The 24,734-nt window shown below is 38.1% G+C and overlaps 1 protein-coding gene across 1 annotated transcript in view; it reads left to right on the forward strand.

Annotated features, from left to right (window-relative positions):
- LOC124774910 (adenylyl cyclase 78C-like) overlaps positions 1-24,734 on the forward strand; it is a 723,787-nt gene that overhangs the window by 623,665 nt on the left and 75,388 nt on the right. Inside the window, exons 13-14 of the mRNA XM_047249584.1 lie at positions 10,849-10,946; positions 11,473-11,674. Coding sequence (XP_047105540.1) covers positions 10,849-10,946; positions 11,473-11,674 — 300 coding nt within the window. The remainder of the gene's footprint in view (positions 1-10,848; positions 10,947-11,472; positions 11,675-24,734) is intronic.

Here is a 24,734-nt window from a genome sequence, read left to right on the forward strand (position 1 = left end):
AACAATCAGAAACATAGCAGGACCTATGAAATAATTGTAAAGCCGTTGTGTGATAAAGCATACTACCGTCACATATCATCACGGAGACAACTAAAACTTTGGGACATGTTTCATAGTGAATGTCGAGTGATACTTATATGCATGTATACACTCAAGGACTAAATTTTTTTTGTAAAAATGAATGTATCCTTTGATTTGATAAAGTACAATCCCTATGTGTTTACATTAAATTTTAGACACTCTCAAAAATCTGTCACTTCCACTAATCCGGCACTCATACATGTGCGAAGAATGGGTGGTTTAGCAAGAGTCTAGTGTATAACCTCAGAACAAGGAATAGTGATGTCTGTTTTATGTTAAGTGTTTAAGCCATTTTCGTTTTTGGACTGCCTGTGGTTAGATGCCCATGTGTGATCTTGTTTCATTCAATAGCAGGAAAACAGTATTCACATTGTACACCCAGTTTGTGTTGCATTCTGCACAAGTCAAGCTGTGGATTATCTTCAAGTGCATATCATATGTAGTCACATATGACAAAGTCTACTTGTATCATACAGTTAAAATGTCTGGAGGTGGCAAATATGTATTGAAATCAGCAATGAAGGGATTATAAAAGTGAGCTGCATTGGCTGTAAATGAAATTATGCTAAGTGCAAGTTTAGTTTGGCTCTCCCAACATTTATCCATTGCCTTTACAGTCTCCTATGATATGTCTTTCTTCACATTTCTTTTTCTCTTGTTTCTCTTTATTTGCTTTATTCTTTTCCCCCTACCAACTTTTTCACATTTCATCCCTTCTGCAACCACATATTGCCAATTGAAAGATCTCACGTTTGATTTATGATTTACTGTCAGTCCATTATTAATACTCAGGCTTTTGACACTTTATCTCTTGTAGTATGCCCCACTTTGACATCATGAGCAGCTCCTTTTCCAGTACTTTTTTTTGTCTCCTGCCTGCTTTCTTCCCCCCAGTAATGAGACTACTTTTAAAATTCAAGCATTATTATTTAATGTACATTTTCCAACTTCATGCTCTAATATTGTTGCTCCTGTACCAATTAGGTGCTTCCTTTCTGTCTTAGAGCATCATACTGATTGTTTTACTCTTAGGTATGGATCATAATATTTACTATCTGCTGGTGTTATGGAGCTATTTAGATAAAATGTATATGTATTTTTATCATTCAGATTTATTTATCTTACCTTGTGAACAGTAAATGTATTCTAAATATCATAGATTGATTTTGAAAAATATATCCAAGAAAAATAAGGTGCATTGTGTTAATTACAGAGAAAACAGTAGTGTCTTGAAAATATGTACCGAGTTCTTATGTTGTTGTTGTTGTTGTTGTTGTTGTGGTCTTCAGTCCTGAGACTGGTTTTATGCAGCTCACAATGCTACTCTATCCTGCGCAAGATTCTTCATCTCCCAGTACCTATTGTTGTTGTTGATGTGGTCTTCAGTCCTGAGACTGGTTTGATGCAGCTCTCCATGCTACTCTATCCTGCGCAAGATTCTTCATCTCCCAGTACCTACTGCAACCTACATCCTTCTGAATCTGTTTAGTGTAATCATCTCTTGGTCTCCCTCTACGATTTTTACCCTCCACGCTGCCCTCCAATACTAAAACTAATAATAATTCATCAGCTGGAGGTACATCTAAAATTTATTGGGTGATAGAATTGTCATCAGGTGCACGAGATTGTTTGCAGTTGTGCGATATGTCTAGTGTGCTCATGAGATTTGAGGTCCACATGTTTGAATCCTTGACAAATTTAATTTGTTGCCAGTTCATCTACAGATTGCTTGATTAGCTATGTACTTTCCAATGAAAAAGCTAGACTTCTTTGGGTATGACATGTTTGATAACATCTCATGAGTAACAAATTACACTGACAATCAATGTACAATGTGCACTGCTTGGTAGGTCCTGAGATAAACAATGAAAATTTCATAGCTCAGATACTTTTCCATGTGTATAGCATATTGTTTGTTGTTGTTATTGTTATTGTTGTTGTGGTCTTCAGGTTTCCAAGCTAGCCTGTCTGTGCAAGAAGTATCCAACATAGGACACACAAGTCCACTTACTGTCCAAGCCAGAAAATATTTCTGCAGGTAACTGCATAAGTCTCCATATTCACACCATGACTCACCCAGAAAAAATAAGAAGAAATTTGTTTGATGTTTTAAATCTTGTTCTCTGTGGGCAGTTGTTGTTGCTATTTTCCTACATGTGAAACCTTGTGGTTTGAAAATCTAAGACCAATTCTAGTTCATTTATTGAAAGAATCATAAGCTAGATGTGCAGTTGCTTTGAATTAAAGTTCTTTTTAATATGTAATGCTATAATGGGAGTAATCACTCACTGTGCATAAGAACTACTAATCAGTGGCTGGACACATTTTAAATATATTGACGACTATGTCAGCTACCAAATTAAGCTGCATTTGGTAACACTCTGGGCTGATATTCAGAGGGATGCCAATTCAAATCAATGTCCAGCCACACAGAGTTGGGGTTTTCCATAACGTCCATAAATCACTTATAGTGATTCCCTTCACCATCCTTTACTGATACCAGCTTTTGCTCCATATCTGGTGACCTCCTTGTCTACATTCCTGTTTTGTAGCTCACCTAACAAATTTTTGGTTGTCCTGATGAAGAATGCAAATTTGTTACCCGAGTTATGGGCTTGCCTAATGAGTAAGGTAGCACAATTACAAGATACTGCCTTTGCATTAAGGACAGTGGTTCAACTTTCCATACAGCCATCCCATTTCAGATTTCTTCTGGTTTTCATAAATCGCTAAAGGCAAATCTCATATTGATTTCTTTGCAAAGGACATGATTGATTCCCTTCCCTGTTCTTCCCCAAGCTGCGCTAGTGCTCCATTTCTATTGACCCCATCTGTGATGAGATGTTCAACCCTACTCTTCCTTCCATCTTCCTTTTTGTCCTTCTTCATACCATTGTTTACTTTCTACCCAGGATTTCCCATTATTGCACTAGTAATTCTTAACAGTGCAGGTCATTCATAGTTGTTACTCTTCCGTTTGATATTGGAAATATAAGGCTGTACTGTTGATCCACTTTGAAGCAATCATCTATTTCTGTGTTGGAAGATGTCTACAGGTGTAGAACATAACCAAAGCTATGTTCAGAGAGGCAGAGACATAACTGATTTAAGACTACGACAGCTGTAAAGACAATTATTTTAGAATTATGAAACGTTTATTGTGCTGCTTGCATATGATGACTTTTATGGAGACCAAACAACTCCTATATGAAAATCAGTGTGTCTTCTGCAAGCATCAGTCGTGTAAAACTAGGTATCTTTTATTCATGAGATCCATAAGACAGATAATGAAGCTCAGGTGGCATTGTGGTTCTTGGCTTCCAGAAAACCTGAGAATTCCACACTATTACCTAGTAAACAAAAATGTATGTGTACAAAATATCTAAAGAAATGTGATTAGATTTAATATTTCATAGCAGTCAGAACTCTGTATGGTGTTCTTAATGGGTAGACATAATCGTAAGCAAATGAAATTTGATATGGTGGATGCTGTTTGCAGTTTATGTAAATGATCTTGTTGATAACTTTCAAGGTCTCCACCAATGGCACAGTTGTGTACAAGCAAGTGACATCTTTGAAACTTCTTAAAAAAGGCAGAGATATTTGCTCATTGTCAGCACATGGTGGAAAGATACGCAGAGGAGTCCAAACCTAAACAAATATAATGTAATTTGTGTACTAAGATCCAATATTGTTTGACTATGCGATCAATGATCAGTGGTTGGAATCTGTCACAAACTGCAGGTATCTAGGAATTTGTGTCTGGATCAGTTTAAAATGGAACTACTTCATGAATCTAGCCAGGGGAAAGGCAGATGCCAGGCTCAGCTTTATTGGAAGAATCTTAAGGAAGTGTGGTTCACTTGTGAAAAAGGTCACTTATAAGACCCTTATTTGACCAATTAATGACTATTTTTCATCAGTGTGGGAGCCTTACGGAGTTGATTTAATGGAAGAGTTGGAAAGATTGAAAGAAGTGTTGCATAGTTCATCACATATTTTGTTCACACATCTTACAGAAATTCAGCCTGTCATCAAAGACGTCACCTGACTGCATTCCCGTAGGTTGTTTGAGCATTTTGTATGCAGAAGAAAATCAAGCTTCATATCATGGGATTGTTTATTTATTTATTTTATTTATTTATTTCTTGTTCCGTAGATCCAGTTAGTGAGTCAATCACAAGGATATGGAACGTGTCAAATTGTACAGGTTTCAATTTAAACTTACAATAAATACAAGGGCATTTCAATGGCAAATTGTACATAGTTTAAGTAAGACATACTATAAATACAGTAACAGATACAATGTCAGCTAGATAACATAACTACCATTTGACAGAAAAAGGAGTTTCAAATAAAGGTTAAAGATAAGAGCACAAAGTTAAATCAGATATTAGGCCTACAAGAGTAAATACATGTACAGCCAATCTGTTGTTACAAAAAGTGTGCTAATGCCCAAATGCACAATAAAATCAATTGAACTACTTCTAGACATAATACGTTTAGTGATGGTATACATTTTCTTTCAGGTATTCATCCACAGTACAATAAGATTTTTCTGTCAGGTAATCTTTGAGAACTTGTTTAAATTTTGGCAGTTCTGTATGAACACATTTGATATGTCGTGGTAGAGCATTGAACAGCTTAATGCTGGAGTAGTAAACTCCTTTTTGTACCAGAGTGAGACGTTTCATTTCTAAATGTAGATTGTTTTTGTTTCTGGTATTATAACCATGGAATTTACTGTTGTCTTGGTAGATGGAATAATTTTTGCACACAAAGGTGAGCAAGGAAAAAATATACTGTGAGGCAGTTGTTAGGATACCTATCTTCCGAAACAAGTGCCTGCAAGAGTGTCTTTGATGGACCCCACACATTTACTTGGAAACAAAGTCTGGTATGGTCATAGCCTTGGAAAGCCTCAATATGAGTATGCCACTGAACTGCTCAACAAACTGCAGTGGGAGATGTTGCAAAGCAAATAACATGCAGTGTGGAGAGTTTTACACTCAAAATTCTAAGTGCCCACATTCCAAGTGAGTCAACAAAAATATAGACTCTACAAAATACATTCGTGTAATGATCACAACACCAAAACCAAAGAAATTTGCACTTATTTGGAGGGGCTACTGACTGTTTTCTTCTTTCATACCATCCATGGGTGGAACAGAATGGCAGTAAATGACACTAGAACAGTATGAACCATCTGATTCAAACCTTATGGTGGCTTATGGAGTATGGATATAGCTATAAATGTAGATTTCCAATATGTATACAAATTTTGCCAAACAGTAGTAAAATTAAGTCTATATTGGGTTGTGTGAAATATTGGTACAATCCCCCTTCCCCTCTTCCTCAATTTTTGTTTAATATTTAATCTGCTTAACATTGTTTGAACTCAATCAGTATTTGATGTTGAACTGCCATTTTCTTTAACCTAGCATAATACTTAACAGTGAGAAAGTAATGTAAGAAAATAAGGACATTTTACTGTATGTTTGCTAAGAACAGATATAAATATTGTTTTAGCATTGTTGACCAGACCATGTGGAGACTTGTAGCCCAGAGCTGAGTGGAGAATCTCAATCAGTAGCTCAGGCATTTCTGTGATCATGTAGACTGCAGATTCCTCGATTTGCACCATAGGTTGGTCAGGTATCTGGTTCTGCTTAATAGGTCCTTTATATACGGGAGGTGGCTACATGGGTAGCTGCGGCTTAGGGAGTGAACTGGGTGGTTTTTTACGTTAGACAGTCTTGAGAGAGAACAAAAATGGTATCATTCTCAAAGAATACGGGTTAAATGAAGGATAAGGTTAGACCTAAAGTCTGTAGGTATGGTAGTAGTAAATTGTTGTATCTGTGTTGGGAAAGAACCAGAGCTGAAAAAAAACCATAAATAGAAACCATTAAAGGTACTGAAAGCTGGATAAATCCTGAGATAAGTTCTGCCTAAATTTTTACAAAGTACTTGCAGTCTTCAGAAAGGATAGATTAAATACAGTTGGTGAACAGTTCAAAGACGTCTTGAGTCTCTTTTAAAATAGGTGCAACACTCATACAGTTATACTTGGTGACTTTAATGTACCCTATTTTTGGTGAAAATACTTGTTTTAACCTGGTGTTAGGCATAAAACAGCATCCGGAATTGTACTAAAGGCTTTTTCCAAAACTTATTTTGAACGATTGGTTCCAGAGCCTATGCGAATTGTAAATGGTTGCAAAAGCATACTTGACCCCATACCAACAAATAATCCTGAGTAAATGGACAATATTATGAAAGATACTGAGATTAGTGACCACTAGATCATTGTAGGGAGACTAACTACCATAACATCCAAACCCACCAAAAATAAACATAAAATACGTCTATTTAAAACAGCAGGTAAAAATTCCCTTGACATCTTCCTAAGGGGCAGTCTTCATTCCTTCCAAACTAACTACATAAGTGTAGACCAGATGTGTCTTAAATTCAGAGAAATAGTATCAATAACAATTGTGAGATATAACCAAATAAATTAATAAAATGCTACTGATCCCCATGCTACACAAAACTGGCGAGAACACTATTGCAGGAGCAACAGAAAAAGCATGTAAAATTCAAAAGAATGGAAAATCTCACAAGATTGATGATGTTTTACTGAAGCTCAAAACTTTGCATCAACTTCGAAATTAGATGCTTTTAATAGCCTCCATAACAATACTCTCTCTCAAAATCTGGCAGAAAATACAAAATAGATTCTGGTCAAATGTAAAGTACGCCAGTGGCAGACACAATCAATACCTTCAGTGTGCAATATCTACATTCAGCGTGCAATATCAGTGGTAATGCTACCCATGACAGTGCTACTAAAGCATAGTTACTGAATATGGATTTTCAAAATTTCTTCACCAAGTTGATATTCCAGAATTTGAATCAAGAACTATTGCCAACATGAATAACATGGAAGTAGATATCCTCATTGTAAAGAAACAACTCAAATCACTTAATGAAGGCAAGTACTCTGGTTCAGATTGTGTGCCATTAGATTCCTTTCAGAGTATGCTGTTATAATAGCTCCATACTTAGCAATACTCCATACTTAGTGTTGTACAGAGATTCAGGGAGAGCATAAGGGAGCAATTGACAGGAATGGGGGAAATAAATACAGTAGAAGAAGAATGGGTAGCTTTGAGGGATGAAGTAGTGAAGGCAGCAGAGGATCAAGTAGGTAAAAAGACGAGGGCTAGTAGAAATCCTTGGGTAACAGAAGAAATATTGAATTTAATTGATGAAAGGAGAAAATATAAAAATGCAGTAAGTGAAACAGGCAAAAAGGAATACAAACGTCTCAAAAATGAGATCGACAGGAAGCGCAGAATCGCTAAACAGGGATGGCTAGAGGACAAATGTAAGGATGTAGAGGCCTATCTCACTAGGGGTAAGATAGATACCGCCTACAGGAAAATTAAAGAGACCTTCGGAGATAAGAGAACGACTTGTATGAATATCAAGAGATCAGATGGAAACCCAGTGCTAAGCAAAGAAGGGAAAGCAGAAAGGTGGAAGGAGTATATAGAGGGTCTATACAAGGGCGATGTACTTGAGGACAATATTATGGAAATGGAAGAGGATGTAGATGAAGATGAAATGGGAGATACGATACTGCGTGAAGAGTTTGACAGAGCACTGAAAGACCTGAGTCGAAACAAGGCCCCCGGAGTAGACAATATTCCATTGGAACTACTGACGGCCGTGGGAGAGCCAGTCCTGACAAAACTCTACCATCTGGTGATCAAGATGTATGAAACAGGCGAAATACCCTCAGACTTCAAGAAGAATATAATAATTCCAATCCCAAAGAAAGCAGGTGTTGACAGATGTGAAAATTACCGAACTATCAGCTTAATAAGTCACAGCTGCAAAATACTAACATGAATTCTTTACAGACGAATGGAAAAACTAGTAGAAGCCAACCTCGGGGAAGATCAGTTTGGATTCCGTAGAAACACTGGAACACGTGAGGCAATACTGACCTTACGACTTATCTTAGAAGAAAGATTAAGGAAAGGCAAACCTACGTTTCTAGCATTTGTAGACTTAGAGAAAGCTTTTGACAATGTTGACTGGAATACTCTCTTTAAAATTCTAAAGGTGGCAGGGGTAAAATACAGGGAGCGAAAGGCTATTTACAATTTGTACAGAAACCAGATGGCAGTTATAAGAGTCGAGGGACATGAACGGGAAGCAGTGGTTGGGAAGGGAGTAAGACAGGGTTGTAGCCTCTCCCCGATGTTGTTCAATCTGTATATTGAGCAAGCAGTAAAGGAAACAAAAGAAAAATTCGGAGTGGGTATTAAAATTCATGGAGAAGAAATAAAAATGTTGAGGTTCGCCGATGACATTGTAATTCTGTCAGAGACAGCAAAGGAGTTGGAAGAGCAGTTGAATGGAATGGATAGTGTCTTGAAAGGAGGATATAAGATGAACATCAATAAAAGCAAAACAAGGATAGTGGAATGTAGTCGAATTAAGTCGGGTGATGCTGAGGGAATTAGATTAGGAAATGAGGCACTTAAAGTAGTAAAGGAGTTTTGCTATTTGGGGAGCAAAATAACTGATGATGGTCGAAGTAGAGAGGACATAAAATGTAGGCTGGCAATGGCAAAGAAAGCGTTTCTGAAGAAGAGAAATTTGTTAACATCCAGTATTGATTTAAGTGTCAGGAAGTCATTTCTGAAAGTATTCGTATGGAGTGTAGCCATGTATGGAAGTGAAGCATGGACGATAAATAGTTTGGACAAGAAGAGAATAGAAGCTTTCGAAATGTGGTGCTACAGAAGAATGCTGAAGATTAGATGGGTAGATCACATAACTAATGAGGAAGTATTGAATAGGATTGGGGAGAAGAGAAGTTTGTGGCACAACTTGACCAGAAGAAGGGATCGGTTGGTAGGACATATTTCTGAGGCATCAAGGGATCACCAATTTAGTATTGGAGGGCAGCGTGGAGGGTAAAAATCGTAGGGGGAGACCAAGAGATGAATACACTAAGCAGATTCAGAAGGATGTAGGTTGCAGTAGGTACTGGGAGATGAAAAAGCTTGCACAGGATAGAGTAGCATGGAGAGCTGCATCAAACCAGTCTCAGGACTGAAGACCACAACAACAACAACAACTTAGCAGTCATATATAACCAGTTGCTTGATGAAAGATCGTTACCCAAAGACTGGAAAGTTGCTCAGATCACACCAATACCAAAGAAAGGAAGTATGAGTAATCTGATGAATTATAGACCCATAGTGCTAATATCAATTTGGTGTAGGATTTTGGAATTTACACTGTGTTCGAACCTTATGAATTAGCTCAAAGGTAATAGTCTCTTGACACATAGCACGGATCATAAAATATCATTCGTGTGAAACGTAACTAACTTTTTATTTACACAAAGTAATGAGTACTTTCAACAGGGGATCTCAGACTGATTACATATTTATGGATTTCCAGAAGACTTTTTATACCATTCCTCACAAGCTGCTTCTAATCAAATTGCATCTGTATGGAGTACCATCTCAGTTGTGCAATTAGATTCATGATTTTCTGTCAGAAGGGTCACATTTCATACTAATTGACCGAAAGCCATCAGGTACAGCAAAAGTGAGATCTGGCATTCCCCAAGGGTGTATTATAAACCCTCTGCTATTTTAATCTATATAAATAATTAGAAGACTGAGCTGTCATCATAGATTGTTTGCAGATGTAACTGTCATTCACTGCCTAGTATAAAGTCATAAGAAGGTCTAAACCAATTGCAAAATGATTTACACAAGGTATCTGTATTGTGTGAAAAGTTGCAGTTGAACCTAAATAATGAAAAGTGTGAGGTAATCCATGTGACTACTTAAAGGAATCCATGGAATTTGATTACAAGATAAATCACACTAATCTAAAGGTTGTCAATTCAACTATATACCTAGGGATAACAGTTACAAGCAATTTAAACTGGAACGTCACGTAGAAAATGTTATGGGGAGTGCATACCAATTATTGTGTTTCATTGGCAGTACACTTAGAAGATGAAACAAATCAACTAAAGAGACTACCTACACTGTGCATACCTGTCCTCAGGTAGATTAGTGCTGTGCAATATGGGGTTCTTACCAGATAGCATTGATGGAGGACATAAAAAAGGTATAAGAAGGGAAGTTTATTTTGTACTATCATGAAACAGGGAGGGAGTACCATAGATATAGGTGAATTGGATAGTAACAGAGGCATTTTTCATTGTGATGAGATCTTTTCATGGAATTCCAATCTCCAACTTTCTCCTCCGAATGTGAAAATATTTTGTTGATGCTCATCTACATTGGGAGAATAGATCATCTTAATAAAACAAGAGAAATCAGAGCTCATTCAGAAACATATAAGTGTTCATTTTTCCCATGTGTGGTTGAGGGTGGAATGGTAGAGAAATAGTGTGTAGTGGTTTGATGAACCATTGGACAGGCACTAAAGTATGAATTGCAGAGTAATTAAGTAGATGTAGATGAACTACATATATGTTGTATTTCATAGTTTACTGTAAACTGCGTGTCAAAGTGTGTAAGCAGCTCTGCTTAGCTGCAATCTTAACAAAATGTGTGGTCTACTTAATGTCTAATACGATTCTAGCAGTAGACTGGTAGCCTGATTTTCTAGCAGACCAGCATTGTTATTTTTTTTAATTATTACTTTAAATTTAAGCATTGAAGTGCAGTAGGCAATAATAACGAAAGAAATTGGTTTCAGTTTTGTCAACTGCGGGAAGATATGTTCAAATCCAACATGCTGTGCTGCTTCATAATATGGATCTTTGTTGTTATATGCCAAGCTATTATCTTGCCAAGGTAAGCTCTACAGATTTTGAAAATTTGCATTATGTTTTACCAACATATGTGTACTAGAAATAGTTACCAGAGGTTAGGCCTCATAAACCTGATAAGCAGGAGTTGAGGGAGGGGGGGGTTACAATATTCACGAGGCATAGAGACCTATTCCAAATAAGAGCAACACCAACTAGTGTAAAATGTCAGATTGCTGATGATGATAAATGTTAGATATGTTGTTGTACACATATAGGGATTTTTCCGGTTTTACAAATAGTTTTTAGCTGCATTACAGAGATGGAAATTCCAAAATTTCATTTATTTTTCTAAGGCTCTAGTGAAGGACACCTGTGTATGCCATGGAGATGAATAGTTTCATTTCTAAGGAATTTCCTTGAAAGTCTTTATTAAAGCTCATTGGAAGTATTTTCCATTACAAAGTGATTGCTAAATTTCTTCTGTATATCTTGTTTCATTTGATATGTTTGCTTTGTAGCAATAAAGCCATTAACAACTGCCTTAATTTTGCCATGTCTTCTGTTCACAGTTCGGTGGTACTGATAATGACACTGTCAGTGACTACTTTTCTGCTAACCTGTGCACTCGTCCTCGTAATGGCTGAGGAATTTCAGCAGCTACCTGTTGTCCTGCAGACAATGTCCAGTGTCCTCGTGCATCACCGCAACAGACGCACTGCCTTCATATGTGGTGTTGTCGCCCTTATGGCAGTCACTGCATCTGTCAGTCTGGTTAGAACAACAAATTTCTCCTTCACTTTTATTTTCAAGTTAAATACATTTATGCTACATACTATAAATTAAAATGGTCAGGCATCTAGACAAAAGGTGGAACATTTCAAGGAAAACAGTTACTCATGAAAAGAACGTGTTACATCCAAATTTATGGAGATACAGGCTTTCCTGTTAAACTGGAAGAAAGGACATGTACAATAGTCACCATAGAGAACAGTTTGTTCAAGAAGTGAACACTTGGATCCACACACACACACACACACACACACACACACACACACACAAATCTGCACTGTATGGTGACAGCAAGATAGCCAAATTAGATCATTAAGAAAATTGAAGGATCAGTAGGTAACATCTGTTGAAGAGTCTAAAGGTGTAGGTAATAGACTGTTTCTCATGCAGTGGAAGGAAGAAGTACATTCTAAATTAGGTGCATTACGAAACACGGGAAAAATTGTGCAGTAAATGGAAATAATTGGTAGTTATTTTGACCTGATGGATAGTTTATTAGGGAACATGCAAATAAATATGCAAATTTATGACATGGAAGTAAGGCTAGATTTTAATGTTCCTCCAAAATCAAGGTTATAGTAAGTGCTAACTCAAATACAAGAAATAAGCTACATCTTGTGGAAGAAACTATTTATGTGTTTCTGAAGTGATACAGGAAAACTAAACAGACTCTAAATCATGATCTTTGATTGCAGAATTAATTATCGTGCAAATCCAGTATGCCCAAACACTTGCCACATTAGTCAGTCTTGAGAAGACAGTTGAGGTTATAAAGCCATTAGTAAAGCTGACAGAGTATATTGAAGAGGAAGCTAAGAATCTTGAGATCAGTTTATCCCATAGTATGATAGTAAATGCTGATAGTTTTTTTACTGTAAAAAATGGAAGTTCTGTTAAGTGCTAACCATTTTGACATTGGTTAAAATTTCAAGCAATCTGTTGCAAGATGAAAAACAGTATAGAGGAAGCAATCCTAGTACTATGATAATCATCACATGAGTGTCCTATGGTGGGACACTCAGCTGGAAATTCAGCTGTTTTTTCATAGGGCATAATGGTGCCAAGCTATACGGTTTCAGTCACTTTGTCATTCAGATTAGATTAGATTAGATTAATACTAGTTCCATGGATCATGAATACGATATTTCGTAATGATGTGGAACGAGTCGAATTTTCCAATACATGACATAATTAGGTTAATTTAACAACATACTTAAGTTAATATAACAACTTTATTTTTAGTGTTTTTTGTTTTTCTTTATTTTTTATTTTTATTTTTTAATTTTTTTTTCCTTAATTTATATCTAAAAATTCCTCTATGGAGTAGAAGGAGTTGTCATTCAGAAATTCTTTTAATTTCTTCTTAAATACTTGTTGGTTATCTGTCAGACTTTTGATACTATTTGGTAAGTGACCAAAGACTTTAGTGCCAGTATAATTCACCCCTTTCTGTGCCAAAGTTAGATTTAATCTTGAATAGTGAAGATCATCCTTTCTCCTAGTATTGTAGTTATGCACACTGCTATTACTTTTGAATTGGGTTTGGTTGTTAATAACAGATTTCATAAGAGAGTATATATACTGAGAAGCTACTGTGAATATCCCTAGATCCTTAAATAAATGTCTGCAGGATGATCCTGGGTGGACTCCAGCTATTATTCTGATTACACGCTTTTGTGCAATAAATACTTTATTCCTCAGTGATAAATTCCCCCAAAATATGATGCCATATGAAAGCAATGAGTGAAAATAGGCGTAGTAAGCTAATTTACTAAGATGTTTATCATCAAAATTTGCAATGACCCTTATTGCATAAGTAGCTGAACTCAAACGTTTCAGCAGATCATCAATGTGTTTCTTCCAATTTAATCTCTCATCAATGGACACACCTAAAAATTTGGAATATTCTACCTTAGCTATATGCTTCTGATTAAGGTCTATATTTATTAATGGCGTCATACCATTCTCTGTACGGAACTGTATGTACTGTGTCTTATCAAAATTCAGTTAGAGTCCATTTACAAAGAACCACTTAGTAATTTTCTAAAAGACAGTATTGACAATTTCATCAGTTAATTCTTGTTTGTCAGGTGTGATTACTATACTTGTATCATCAGCAAAGAGAACTAACTTTGCCTCTTCATGAATATAGAATGGCAAGTCATTAATATATAATAAGAACAACAAAGGACCCAAGACTGACCCTTGTGGAACCCCATTCTTAATAGTTCCCCAGTTTGAGGAATGTGCTGATCTTTGCATGTTACGAGAACTACTTGTTTCAACTTTCTGCACTCTTCCAGTTAGGTACGAATTAAACCATTTGTGCACTGTCCCACTCATGCCACAATACTTGAGCTTGTCTAGCAGAATTTCATGATTTACACAATCAAAAGCCTTTGAGAGATCACAAAAAATCCCAATGGGTGGTGTTCGGTTATTCAGATCATTCAAAATTTGACTGGTGAAAGCATATATGGCATTTTCTGTTGAAAAACCTTTCTGGAAACCAAACTGACATTTTGTTAGTACTTCATTTTTACAGATATGTGAAGCTACTCTTGAATACATTACTTTCTCAAAAATTTTGGATAAAGCTGTTAGAAGGGAGATTGGACGGTAATTGTTGACATCAGAGCTATCCCCCTTTTTATGCAAAGGTATAACAATAGCATATTTCAGTCTATCAGGGAAAATGCCCTGTTCCAGAGAGCTATTACACAGGTGGCTGAGAATCTTACTTATCTGTTGAGAACAAGCTTTTAGTATTTTGCTGGAAATGCCATCAATTCCATGTGAGTTTTTGCTTTTAAGCAAGTTTATTATTTTCCTAATTTCAGAGGGAGAAGTGGGTGAGATTTCAATTGTATCAAATTGCATAGGTATGGCCTCTTCCATTAACAGCCTAGCATCTTCTAATGAACGCCTGGATCCTACTATATCCACAACATTTAGAAAATGATTATTAAAAATATTTTCAACTTCTGACTTTTTGTTCGTAAAGTTTTCATTCAATTTGATGGTAATACTGTCTTCCTCTGCTCTTGGTTGACCTGTTTCTCTTTTAATAATATTCCAAATTGTTTTAATTTTATTATCAGAGTTGCTGATTTCAGACATGATACACATACTCCTGGATTTTTTAATAACTTTTCTTAATATAACACAGTAGTTTTCATAATTTTTGATAGTTTCTGGGTCACCACTCTTTCTTGCTGTCAGATACATTTCCCTTTTCCGGTTACAAGATATTTTTATACCCTTAGTAAGCCATGGTTTGTTACAAGGTTTCTTACGAGTATATTTAACTATTTTCTTGGGGAAGCAGTTTTCAAATGCATTTACAAAAATGTCATCAAATAAATTATATTTTAAATTGGCATCAGGTTCATGGTACACCTCATCCCAGTCTAACTGTTGTAGGCTTTCCCTGAAATTTGCAATTGTTAAATCGTTGATTGAACGTACTACTTTGGAGGACTGTTTAGTATTGCTGAACGGAGCTATGTCATATATTGTAACTAGCTGAGCACCATCATCAGAAAGACCATTCTCAACAGGCTGAGCATTTATCTGGTTAAACTTATCTTGGTCTATAAAGAAGTTATCTATCAGTGAGCTGCTATCCTTTACCACCCGAGTAGGAAAATCAATAACGGGTGTCAAATTGAAAGAACCGAGTAATACTTCAAGGTCATTTTCCCTATTACCCTCTTTCAGAGAATCTACATTGAAGTCCCCACAAATAATAATTTGCTTCCCCCTGTCTGACAGATAGCACAACAAGGAGTCCAAATTTTTCAGAAATAGATGAAAATTTCCTGATGGGGACCTATATACAGTTACAATTATAAATGTGCCTTTATTTAATTTAAGCTCACAGGCACATGCTTCTATATGTTTCTCTACACAAAACTTTTTTGTTTCTATACTTTTTGCACAATGATAACTTTTGACATATATGGCAACTCCTCCTTTCTCCATATTTTCTCTCATTACATGTGCAGAGAGCTTATATCCACTTACATTTACCTTATCCATATCAGTAACAATGTGATGCTCAGACAGGCATAGTATATCTATTTCATTCTCAGCTTCTAAATCTTCTAAACAAACCAGAAGCTCATCTACTTTATTCTTTAAACTCCCAATATTTTGGTGAAATATACTTACATTATTTTTAATTATACTTTTATGAGAACCTTTCCTTATTCTAACATTTGCAGTACTCCCCTGTCTGAGTTTCTCATTGTGCTTAGGCCTAGTTCCTATACCAGTGGTCACATGGTTTTCAGAGAGGCAGATTATGTCAACTGGGTTGGGTGACTTTAATTCATCAATGCAATTACCTAGGACTGAGATACAACTTGGTGGAGATAAAATTTCTGGTGATTGGTGAAAATTTATAATTGATAGCTGTGATTGGTGATCAAATGTGCTAGAATTGTGCTGTTTAATTTCTTTCCTAAACTGAAGATTTGTTTCAGTCCTGACCTCTCGTAGAACTTGATATCTTTCTGTCTTACCTATCCTAAAAAAGGTGCTGCTCCAACACCTGTAACCACTGGTATTTTACCATTCATGGCAGTGCCTCCCCCCTTAAATTTCCTGCTATTACCCCAGCCAGTTTCCCCTTCCCTTTCCTGTTGAGATGTAGGCCGTGCCTGGTATAGTCCCACCTACTGAGATAATCAACATTCCTTTCCTCCATTCATTCATTCATTCATTCATTCATCATGTTCCATAGATCCCCTCAAGAATGAGAGAATTCAGGAATGTGGAATAGTTAAGGTATACATAAATGAAAGGTAAAGATATCACAGAAATTTAATCAATCATTGAAAGTATAATAAAATTTGATACAGTAAGAATGGCAACAGTCATAATGTAAGTATCATTGCTTGTTAGTAGGTTTAATGTGAACAGAAGTGTGGAGCTGACACTCAGTAAGAATGAGGTCGACATCAAGGAAGGTGGCGTGGTATTCAGAATAGGGCCATTTGAAATTTAACTGGGAGAATGTGTTGGAGACTGTAGTAATTTTAACTTGTCAGCCTCACCGTGAGTCCATATGCCAAAGATATCATCTAAACCAAGTCAGGGGCTGAAAGCTTATGGTTCCCAGGAAAGCCCCCTCCGACCAACCCAGGAAATGGTTGACATAGGAAGGAACCATTCCAGTTCCCATGACCATGCCCCAGATCTATTTGTATGTCTGCCCCTCAAAGGTAAAGTAGTTGTTAGTAAGTATAGAGTCAGTTAAGCTGAGAGGAAGAATGTCACAGGTTTGGAATCAAGTGGGTGTTGGTTGTGGTAATGTTCAGCAGTAGACAGACCATGTACATGGAGGACATCAGTGTAGAGCATGGTAGCATCTGTGGTGACAAACGAGTCATGTGATGGGTATGAGATGGCCACAGATTTCAGACAGTCTAGGAAATGGTTGGTGTCTTTAACATAGTCTTTGTAGGCGTGATCAACGAAAGCAGATATACACTGGTCAGCCAGAAAACTACAACCATGGACCTGCTATTGATATAAACCCATCCAGGCGATAGCACCGTCCCCTGGCAACGGATGACTGCTAGTCAGACACACTCACTGTGCAGGTAGTATCAGTGAGCATGCTGTCTGTGTGTAGAATGGGGCCGGCCGGGGTGGCCGAGCAGTTCTAGGCACTACAGTCTGGAACCGGCGACCGCTACGGTTCCAGGTTCGAATCCTGCCTCAAGCATGGATGTGTGTGATGTCCTTAGGTTAGTTAGGTTTAAGTAGTTCTAAGATATAGGGGACTGATGACCATAGAAGTTAAGTCCCATAGTGCTCAGAGCCATTTGAACCATTTTGTAGAATGGGAAAGGCACACAATCTATATGAGTTTGACCAAGGACAGATTGTGAGGGCCTGGACGCACGGTACAGCATTTCGGAAACTGCACAACTTGTCAGGTGTTCAAGAAATGCTGTGGTAAGTGTCTTCAACACATGGTGAAACTAAGGTGAAACTATGTCCAGACATTGTAGGGTTGGGTGGCCACCCATATTACAGATGTCAGACATCGTAGGCTGAGCAGACTGGTAAAACAGGGCAGGCAATGAACCTTAGTGGAACTAACGTCATACTTTTAACACAGGGCAGAGTAAAAGTGTGTCTGAACAGACAGTGCACTGGCCACTCCGAAGGGTGGTCCTTCCCAACCAGAGACCCATGCATGTGCCAATGTTAACACCAAGACATGGGCAATTATGACTGAAGTGGACAAGTGACCATCAGCACTAAACATTGGTGCTGTGGCAGAGTGTTGCATGGTGGGAAGTATCCTGATATCTTCTTCATCATATGATGGCTGGGTGTGAGTCCACTGTTTTCCAGGGAACAGCTGTTTGACATCTGTATTGCAGGACAAAGACAATCTGGCAGCAGCTCCATCATGCTCTGGGGAACATTCACATGGGCATCCATAGGTCCAATGGAGCTCGTGCAAAGCATTGTGGCGGCCAAAAAGTATCGTACACTTGTACAGACCGTGTACACCCCTTCACGACAATCATGTTTCCCAACGACTGTGGTAATCCTTAACAAGATGATGCACCATACCACAAGGCCAGAGGGTGATGGAGGTAACTCAGGAAGGGAGAGTGCCTTACATGAGAGGTTGAGAACACTGTAAAGTTGTGGGTGGTGATCATGAGTTATCATTGCTCTTGGAGGCAGCAGTAAAGCCTAGCAGATTTTCAGAATGTTGGCCAAGCTATATTTTCTATTCCTGTCCCTCTCTAGGTCCCTAAACAGCTGTACCAGTAACTATCACTCCTCTTCTATAAACTAAGCATTGTCAGTAATCTCCGTCTTGCATAATTACTGTATGTACCACCTCTAAGCTCTCAGGTTTTCAAGTTTCGTTTAGTGCAGCCCCCAACAATCAATCTTTCCTTCTAATCCTTTATGGCAAATCTCCAGGTGACTTCCCCAAACTCTCACCATTTCCTATTCCTTGCTAGTTCTGTTTCTTTTAGCCCTCTTCCTTCCCCTTCAAATCATACTCCAGAAGAAGGAGTCACTGGCTCTGAAAGCTTGCAAATTTCCTTGATCTACATGTGTATGTGCTCTCCTGTTGCCGTTTGCTGAGAAGATTTTTCATCTGTCCAGTTACATTATAGAAATTTAATCTTATACTGTGTTATCATTAAACTATCGTTCTACTGCTTAGTGCTATTCAAATGTATGCTGTCTAAATTTAATCCAGTAAATTAGAAATAAATTGGCGATATGTCAGCTTTCTTTTCATCCATTTCAGCACTTTAAGGCTGATAGTTTTGTAAAGTTTAAGGACCGGTAATTGGCTCCAAATGCAGCAGATATGAATTCTAAAGACAGCACAGTTACTTTGGGTTATGTGAAAGGATACTGGAAACTGCAGGATATTTGTGTTGTAGCAAGAACAAACACAATGTATGGAACACAGTACTTTATAGAGCAACAAGTAAGATAGTAGTGCATAGTAAGGCCACTATATATCTCCTATTGATAGCTTAATACAGGGTGTATACAACCCGGGACAACTGGGAGATCCGGGAAAAACCTGGGAATTTTTTCATCAGGGGAGAAAACCGGGAAAGACCCGGGAATTTTTTAGAATTGTGTATGAGTAGAACCTTCTCCCGCTTCTGGCTACAGAAATGTGGCTGTTGGCTGAATAGAATAGAATACTTTTATTAGCCTTTCAGTATTTTTCATACAATTGCCTTTGTCAAAGTTTACAGAGGGTTTTAGTTTCAGTGCCGTGTAAGCATTCGCAGCAAACAGCTTGATGCAACCGGGAAAAATTTTACTGCTACGCCCAAGCTGCCACCGGATTCACACGTGCCGCAGCAGGCCCAGTACTCGGGGGGGGGGGGGGGGGGGGGGGGGGGGGGGGGCAAATTGAGGGAAAAAAACATGTTTCACAAAGTGACTACCGTCCAGCGCACGTTAGTCTATCGATTATTCATATGACTTTGAAACACATCACTGTCAGTTTTTGAACACATTCTAAGTTAATTTCTGAATGAATCGTAAGTTGATTTGTGAATGCATGCATAGTGTACATCATGTCTGTCTCAGGGGAATCCTCGTCGCATGTAGAAACAAACTTTCCTACAGACAAAAGGGGATGTACAAGCTGAGCGGAGTAAGGCCGAACGGATGAATGACAACCGTTGCCTGATTGTGTGGTTGATTGGGTTTGCGAATGATGAGCATTGTTATAATTACTAGCTAAATCCATAGATTCAGACTACAGGAGTGAAAATAAACGAATAACAGGTAAGAAAGATTACATATTACCTTCTCAGTGTATCTAAGAAAATGAAATTTTGACAGAAAATTTTTGGCTAGATCGCTATACTAGTAAGGGCTAGTTGTATAGTTCCTGGCTAGCAGCCGCTTTTAATTCTATTCTGGAAGAAGCATGGAAAACGCGTTGTACGAACATGTAGCAACGCCTCACCGGAGAATAATCGCGGGATAACTAAACCGGTGATTCTGGCAGAGTTAGTGGAGTTAACCTGCAAATAAGCTTTGACATTGGCAGGAATAGTTACAGAATTAGTGATGACAAGACTGTTTGTTAGAGTGAGGAAGGAGACGAAATGGGGATATCACATAAATTATGGAACAACATGACGATTCCAAGTTTGTATAAAAATTTCGTACTACTACTTTTCGATCTCATACTAGAGAAACTGGAGCATATGAATGAAGTGTGAAACTATTTCCTAATGTAAGGCTTTTTGCTTGTAGTAGGCCTAAGGTCCATGAACCATGGACCTTGCAGTTGGTGGGGAGGCTTGCGTGCCTCAGGGATACAGATAGCCGTACCGTAGGTGCAACCACAACAGAGGGGTATCTCTTGAGAGGCCAGAAAAACGTGTGGTTCCTGAAGATGGGCAGCTGCCTTTTCAGTAGTTGCACGGGCAGCAGTCTGGATGATTGACTGATCTGGCCTTGTAACACTAACCAAAAGGGCCTTGCTGTGCTGGTACTGCGAACGGTTGAAAGCAAAGGGAAACTACAGCCGTAATTTTTCCCGAGAGCATGCAGTTCTACTGTATGGTTAATGATGATGGCGTCCTCTTGGGTAAAATATTCCAGAGGTAAAATAGTCCCCCATTCGGATCTCCAGGTGGGGACTACTCAAGAGGATGTCGTTATCAGGAGAAAGAAAACTGGCATTCTACCGATCGGAGCATGGAATGTCGGATAGGTTAAAGTTAGATATAGTGGGAATTAGTGAAGTTCGGTGGCAGGAGGAACAAGAATTTTGGTCATGTGAATACAGGGTTATAAATACAAAGTCAAATAGAGGTAATGCAGGAGCAGGATTAATAATGAATAAAAAAAATAGGAATGCGCATAAGCTACTACAAACAGCATAGTGAACGCATTATTGTGGCCAAGATAGACACAAAGCCCACACCTACTACAGTAGTACAAGTTTATATGCCAACTAGCTCTGCAGATGACAAAGAAATTGAAGAAATGTATAATGAAATCAAAGAAATTATGCAGATAGTAATGGGAGACGAAAATATAATAGTCATGGGTAACTGGATTTCGGTAGTAGGAAAAGGGAGAGAAGGAAATGTAGTAGGTGAATATGGATTGGGGGGAAGAAATGAAAGAGGAAGCCGCCTGGTAGAATTTTGCACAGAGCACAACTTAATCACAGCTAACACTTGGTTCAAGAATCATAAAAGAAAGTTGTATACATGGAAGAATCCAGGAGATACTGACAGGTTTCAGATAGATAATATAATGGTAAGACAGAGATTTAGGAACCAGATTTTAAATTGTAAGACATTTCCAGGGGCAGATGTGGACTCTGACCACAATCTATTGGTTATGAACTGTAGATTAAAACTGAAGAAACTGCAAAAAGGTGGGAATGTAAGGAGATGGGACCTGGATAAACTGACTAAACCGGAGGTTGTACAGAGTTTCAGGGAGAGCATAAGGGAACAATTGACAGGAATGGGGGAAAGAAATACAGTAGAAGAAGAATGGGTAGCTTTGAGGGATGAAGTAGTGAAGGCAGCAGAGGATCAAGTTGGTAAAAAGATGAGGGCTAGAAGAAATCCTTGGGTAACAGAAGAAATATTGAATTTAATTGATGAAAGGAGAAAATATAAAAATGCAGTAAATGAAGCAAGCAAAAAGGAATACAAACGTCTCAAAAATGAGATCGACAAGAAGTGCAAAATGGCTAAGCAGGGATGGCTAGAGGACAAATGTAAGGATGTAGAGGCTTATCTCACTAGGGGTAAGATAGATACTGCCTACAGGAAAATTAAAGAGACCTTTGGAGAAAGGAGAACCACTTGTATGAATATCAAGAGCTCAGATGGAAACCCAGTTATAAGCAAAGAAGGGAAAGCAGAAATGTGGAAGGAGTTTTTAGAGGGTCTATACAAGGGCGATGTATTTGAGGACAATATTATGGAAATGGAAGAGGATGTAGATGAAGATGAAATGGGAGATATGATACTGCATGAAGAGTTTGACAGAGCACTGAAAGACCTGAGTCGAAACAAGGCCCCGGGAGTAGATAACATTCCATTAGAACTACTGACGGCCTTGGGAGAGCCAGTCCTGACAAAACTCTACCATCTGGTGAGCAAGGTGTATGTGACAGGCGAAATACCCTCAGACTTCAAGAAGAATACAATAATTCCAATCCCAAAGAAAGCAGGTGCTGACAGATGTGAAAATTACCGAACTATCAGTTTAATAAGTCACGGATGCAAAATACTAACGCGAATTCTTTACTGACGAATGGAAAAACTAGTAGAAGCCGACCTCGGGGGAGATCAGTTTGGATTCCGTAGAAATATTGGAACACGTGAGGCAATACTGACCCTACGACTTATCTTAGAAGAAAGATTAAGGAAAGGCAAAGCTACATTTCTAGCATTTGTAGACTTGGAGAAAGCTTTTGACAATGTTGACTGGAATACTCTCTTTCAAATTCTGAAGGTGGCAGGGGTCAAATATAGGGAGCAAAAAGTTATTTACAATTTGTACAGAAACCAGATGGCAGTTATAAGAGTCGAGGGGTATGAAAGGGAAGCAGTGATTGGGAAGGGAGTGAGACAGGGTTGTAGCCTCTCCCCGATGCTATTCAATTTGTATATTGAGCAAGCAGTGAAGGAAACAAAAGAAAAATTTGGAGTAGGTATTGAAATCCATGGAGCAGAAATAAAAACTTTGAGGTTCGCCTATGACATTGTAATTCTGTCAGGACTTGGAAGAGCAGTTGAATGGAATGGATAATGTCTTGAAAGGAGGATATAAGATGAACATCAACAAAAGCAAAACAAGGATAATGGAATGTAGTCGAATTAAGTCGGGTGATGCTGAGGGAATTAGATTAGGAAGTGAGACACTTAAAGTAGTAAAGGAGTTTTGCTATTTGGGGAGCAAAATAACTGATGATGGTCGAAGCAGAGAGGATATAAAATGTAGACTCGCAATGGCAAGGAAAGCGTTTCTGAAGAAGAGAAATTTGTTAACATCGAGTATAGATTAAGTGTTAGGAAGTCGTTTCTGAAAGTATTTGTATAGAGTGTAGCCATGTATGGAAGTGAAACCTGGACGATAAGTAGTTTAGACAAGAAGAGAATAGAAGCTTTCGAAAGGTGGTACTACAGAAGAATGCTGAAGATTAGATGGGTAGATCACATAACTAATGAGGAGGTATTGAATAGGATTGGGGAGAAGAGAAGTTTGTGGCACAACTTGACTAGAAGAAGGGATCGATTGGTAGGACATGTTCTGAGGCATCAAGGGATCACCAATTTAGCATTGGAGGGCAGCGTGGAGGGTAAAAATCGTAGAGAGAGATCAAGAGATGAATACACCAAGCAGATTCAGGAGGATGTAGGTTGCAGTAAGTACTGGGAGATGAAGAAGCTTGCACAGGATAGAGTAGCATGGAGAGCTGCATCAAACCAGTCTCAGGACTGAAGACCACAACAACAACAACAACATAGGACTAATAGGCATTTGATATTGGTACTTTGTGAATTATATTCTGTCGTTACAAAAAAGACCGTTTGTGCCAAAACAGTCTCGTTCATTTGGTGTGTATTGCAATTGTTGCAGTATTAGAAAGGCCTATTTTGTTTTATCTAGCAGAGAGTGACAAAATAGACATAATCAGATCGGGATACGACACCAGCCTTGGGTCCTGTTTGCATTAACAGCTTTTTCAGTATTAGACAACTACATTTCGACTTTTCATGTAGCAAAACATTTTATGAACTTTGATGAGGTAACAGATTCTTTCGCAGAAGCAAAAGCAGGCCATGTAAAGCTGTAGCAAGATTAGTTAAAGAAATGTGTATTGTCTTGCTTGTCTCATGTCTTTACTGGGTTTATGTGTCCTATATTTAATTTTATGTCACACAAAGCAGCAAGTTGTTAGCTGATAGGGAATAAAGAGTGCAAATTTTCTAAAGAGTATTTTTTTTTTTTTTTTTTTTTTTTTTTAAAGGGACAGGATGTCAAACCGGCCAGTTGTAAGCAGGAGAGGCACCACAGGACATTTTAATTTCCACTGTCCTGAATATGGTTTGATGGCATCCATTACAAAATATACACGTTTCAATTCAACAGAGCGAAGTACAGTGACACGCGATAGAAGAATGCTGTGTGAGGAGGCGAGGCACTGCCCTTTGGCACACTTACGACCAAATAACATGTCTTACATTTCCTCAAACACACGTTTTATGCATCAGACTCTTGAGAAAGATGTGCGCTACAAAATGAACATATTTTTGAAAATTCAATTTTTTAAATTTTTGATGTCCTATCTCAAACACTCGAGGGAGTGGCGGGGTATTGTACCAGTTCGGAAATATCGTAGATCCGGGGCTGATGTGCAGAGCAATCTGAGTTACAGTGGGGTAATAGGTAGCCTCCATGTGACCTGTGTTTACATTTAGTGATTTTGCTGTTTCCTCTTCGTTTACTGCTCTCACGTCAAATGAAAACAAAACAGATT

Source organism: Schistocerca piceifrons, chromosome 2 (assembly GCF_021461385.2).
Source record: "Schistocerca piceifrons isolate TAMUIC-IGC-003096 chromosome 2, iqSchPice1.1, whole genome shotgun sequence".
Lineage (NCBI taxonomy): Eukaryota > Metazoa > Arthropoda > Insecta > Orthoptera > Acrididae > Schistocerca > Schistocerca piceifrons.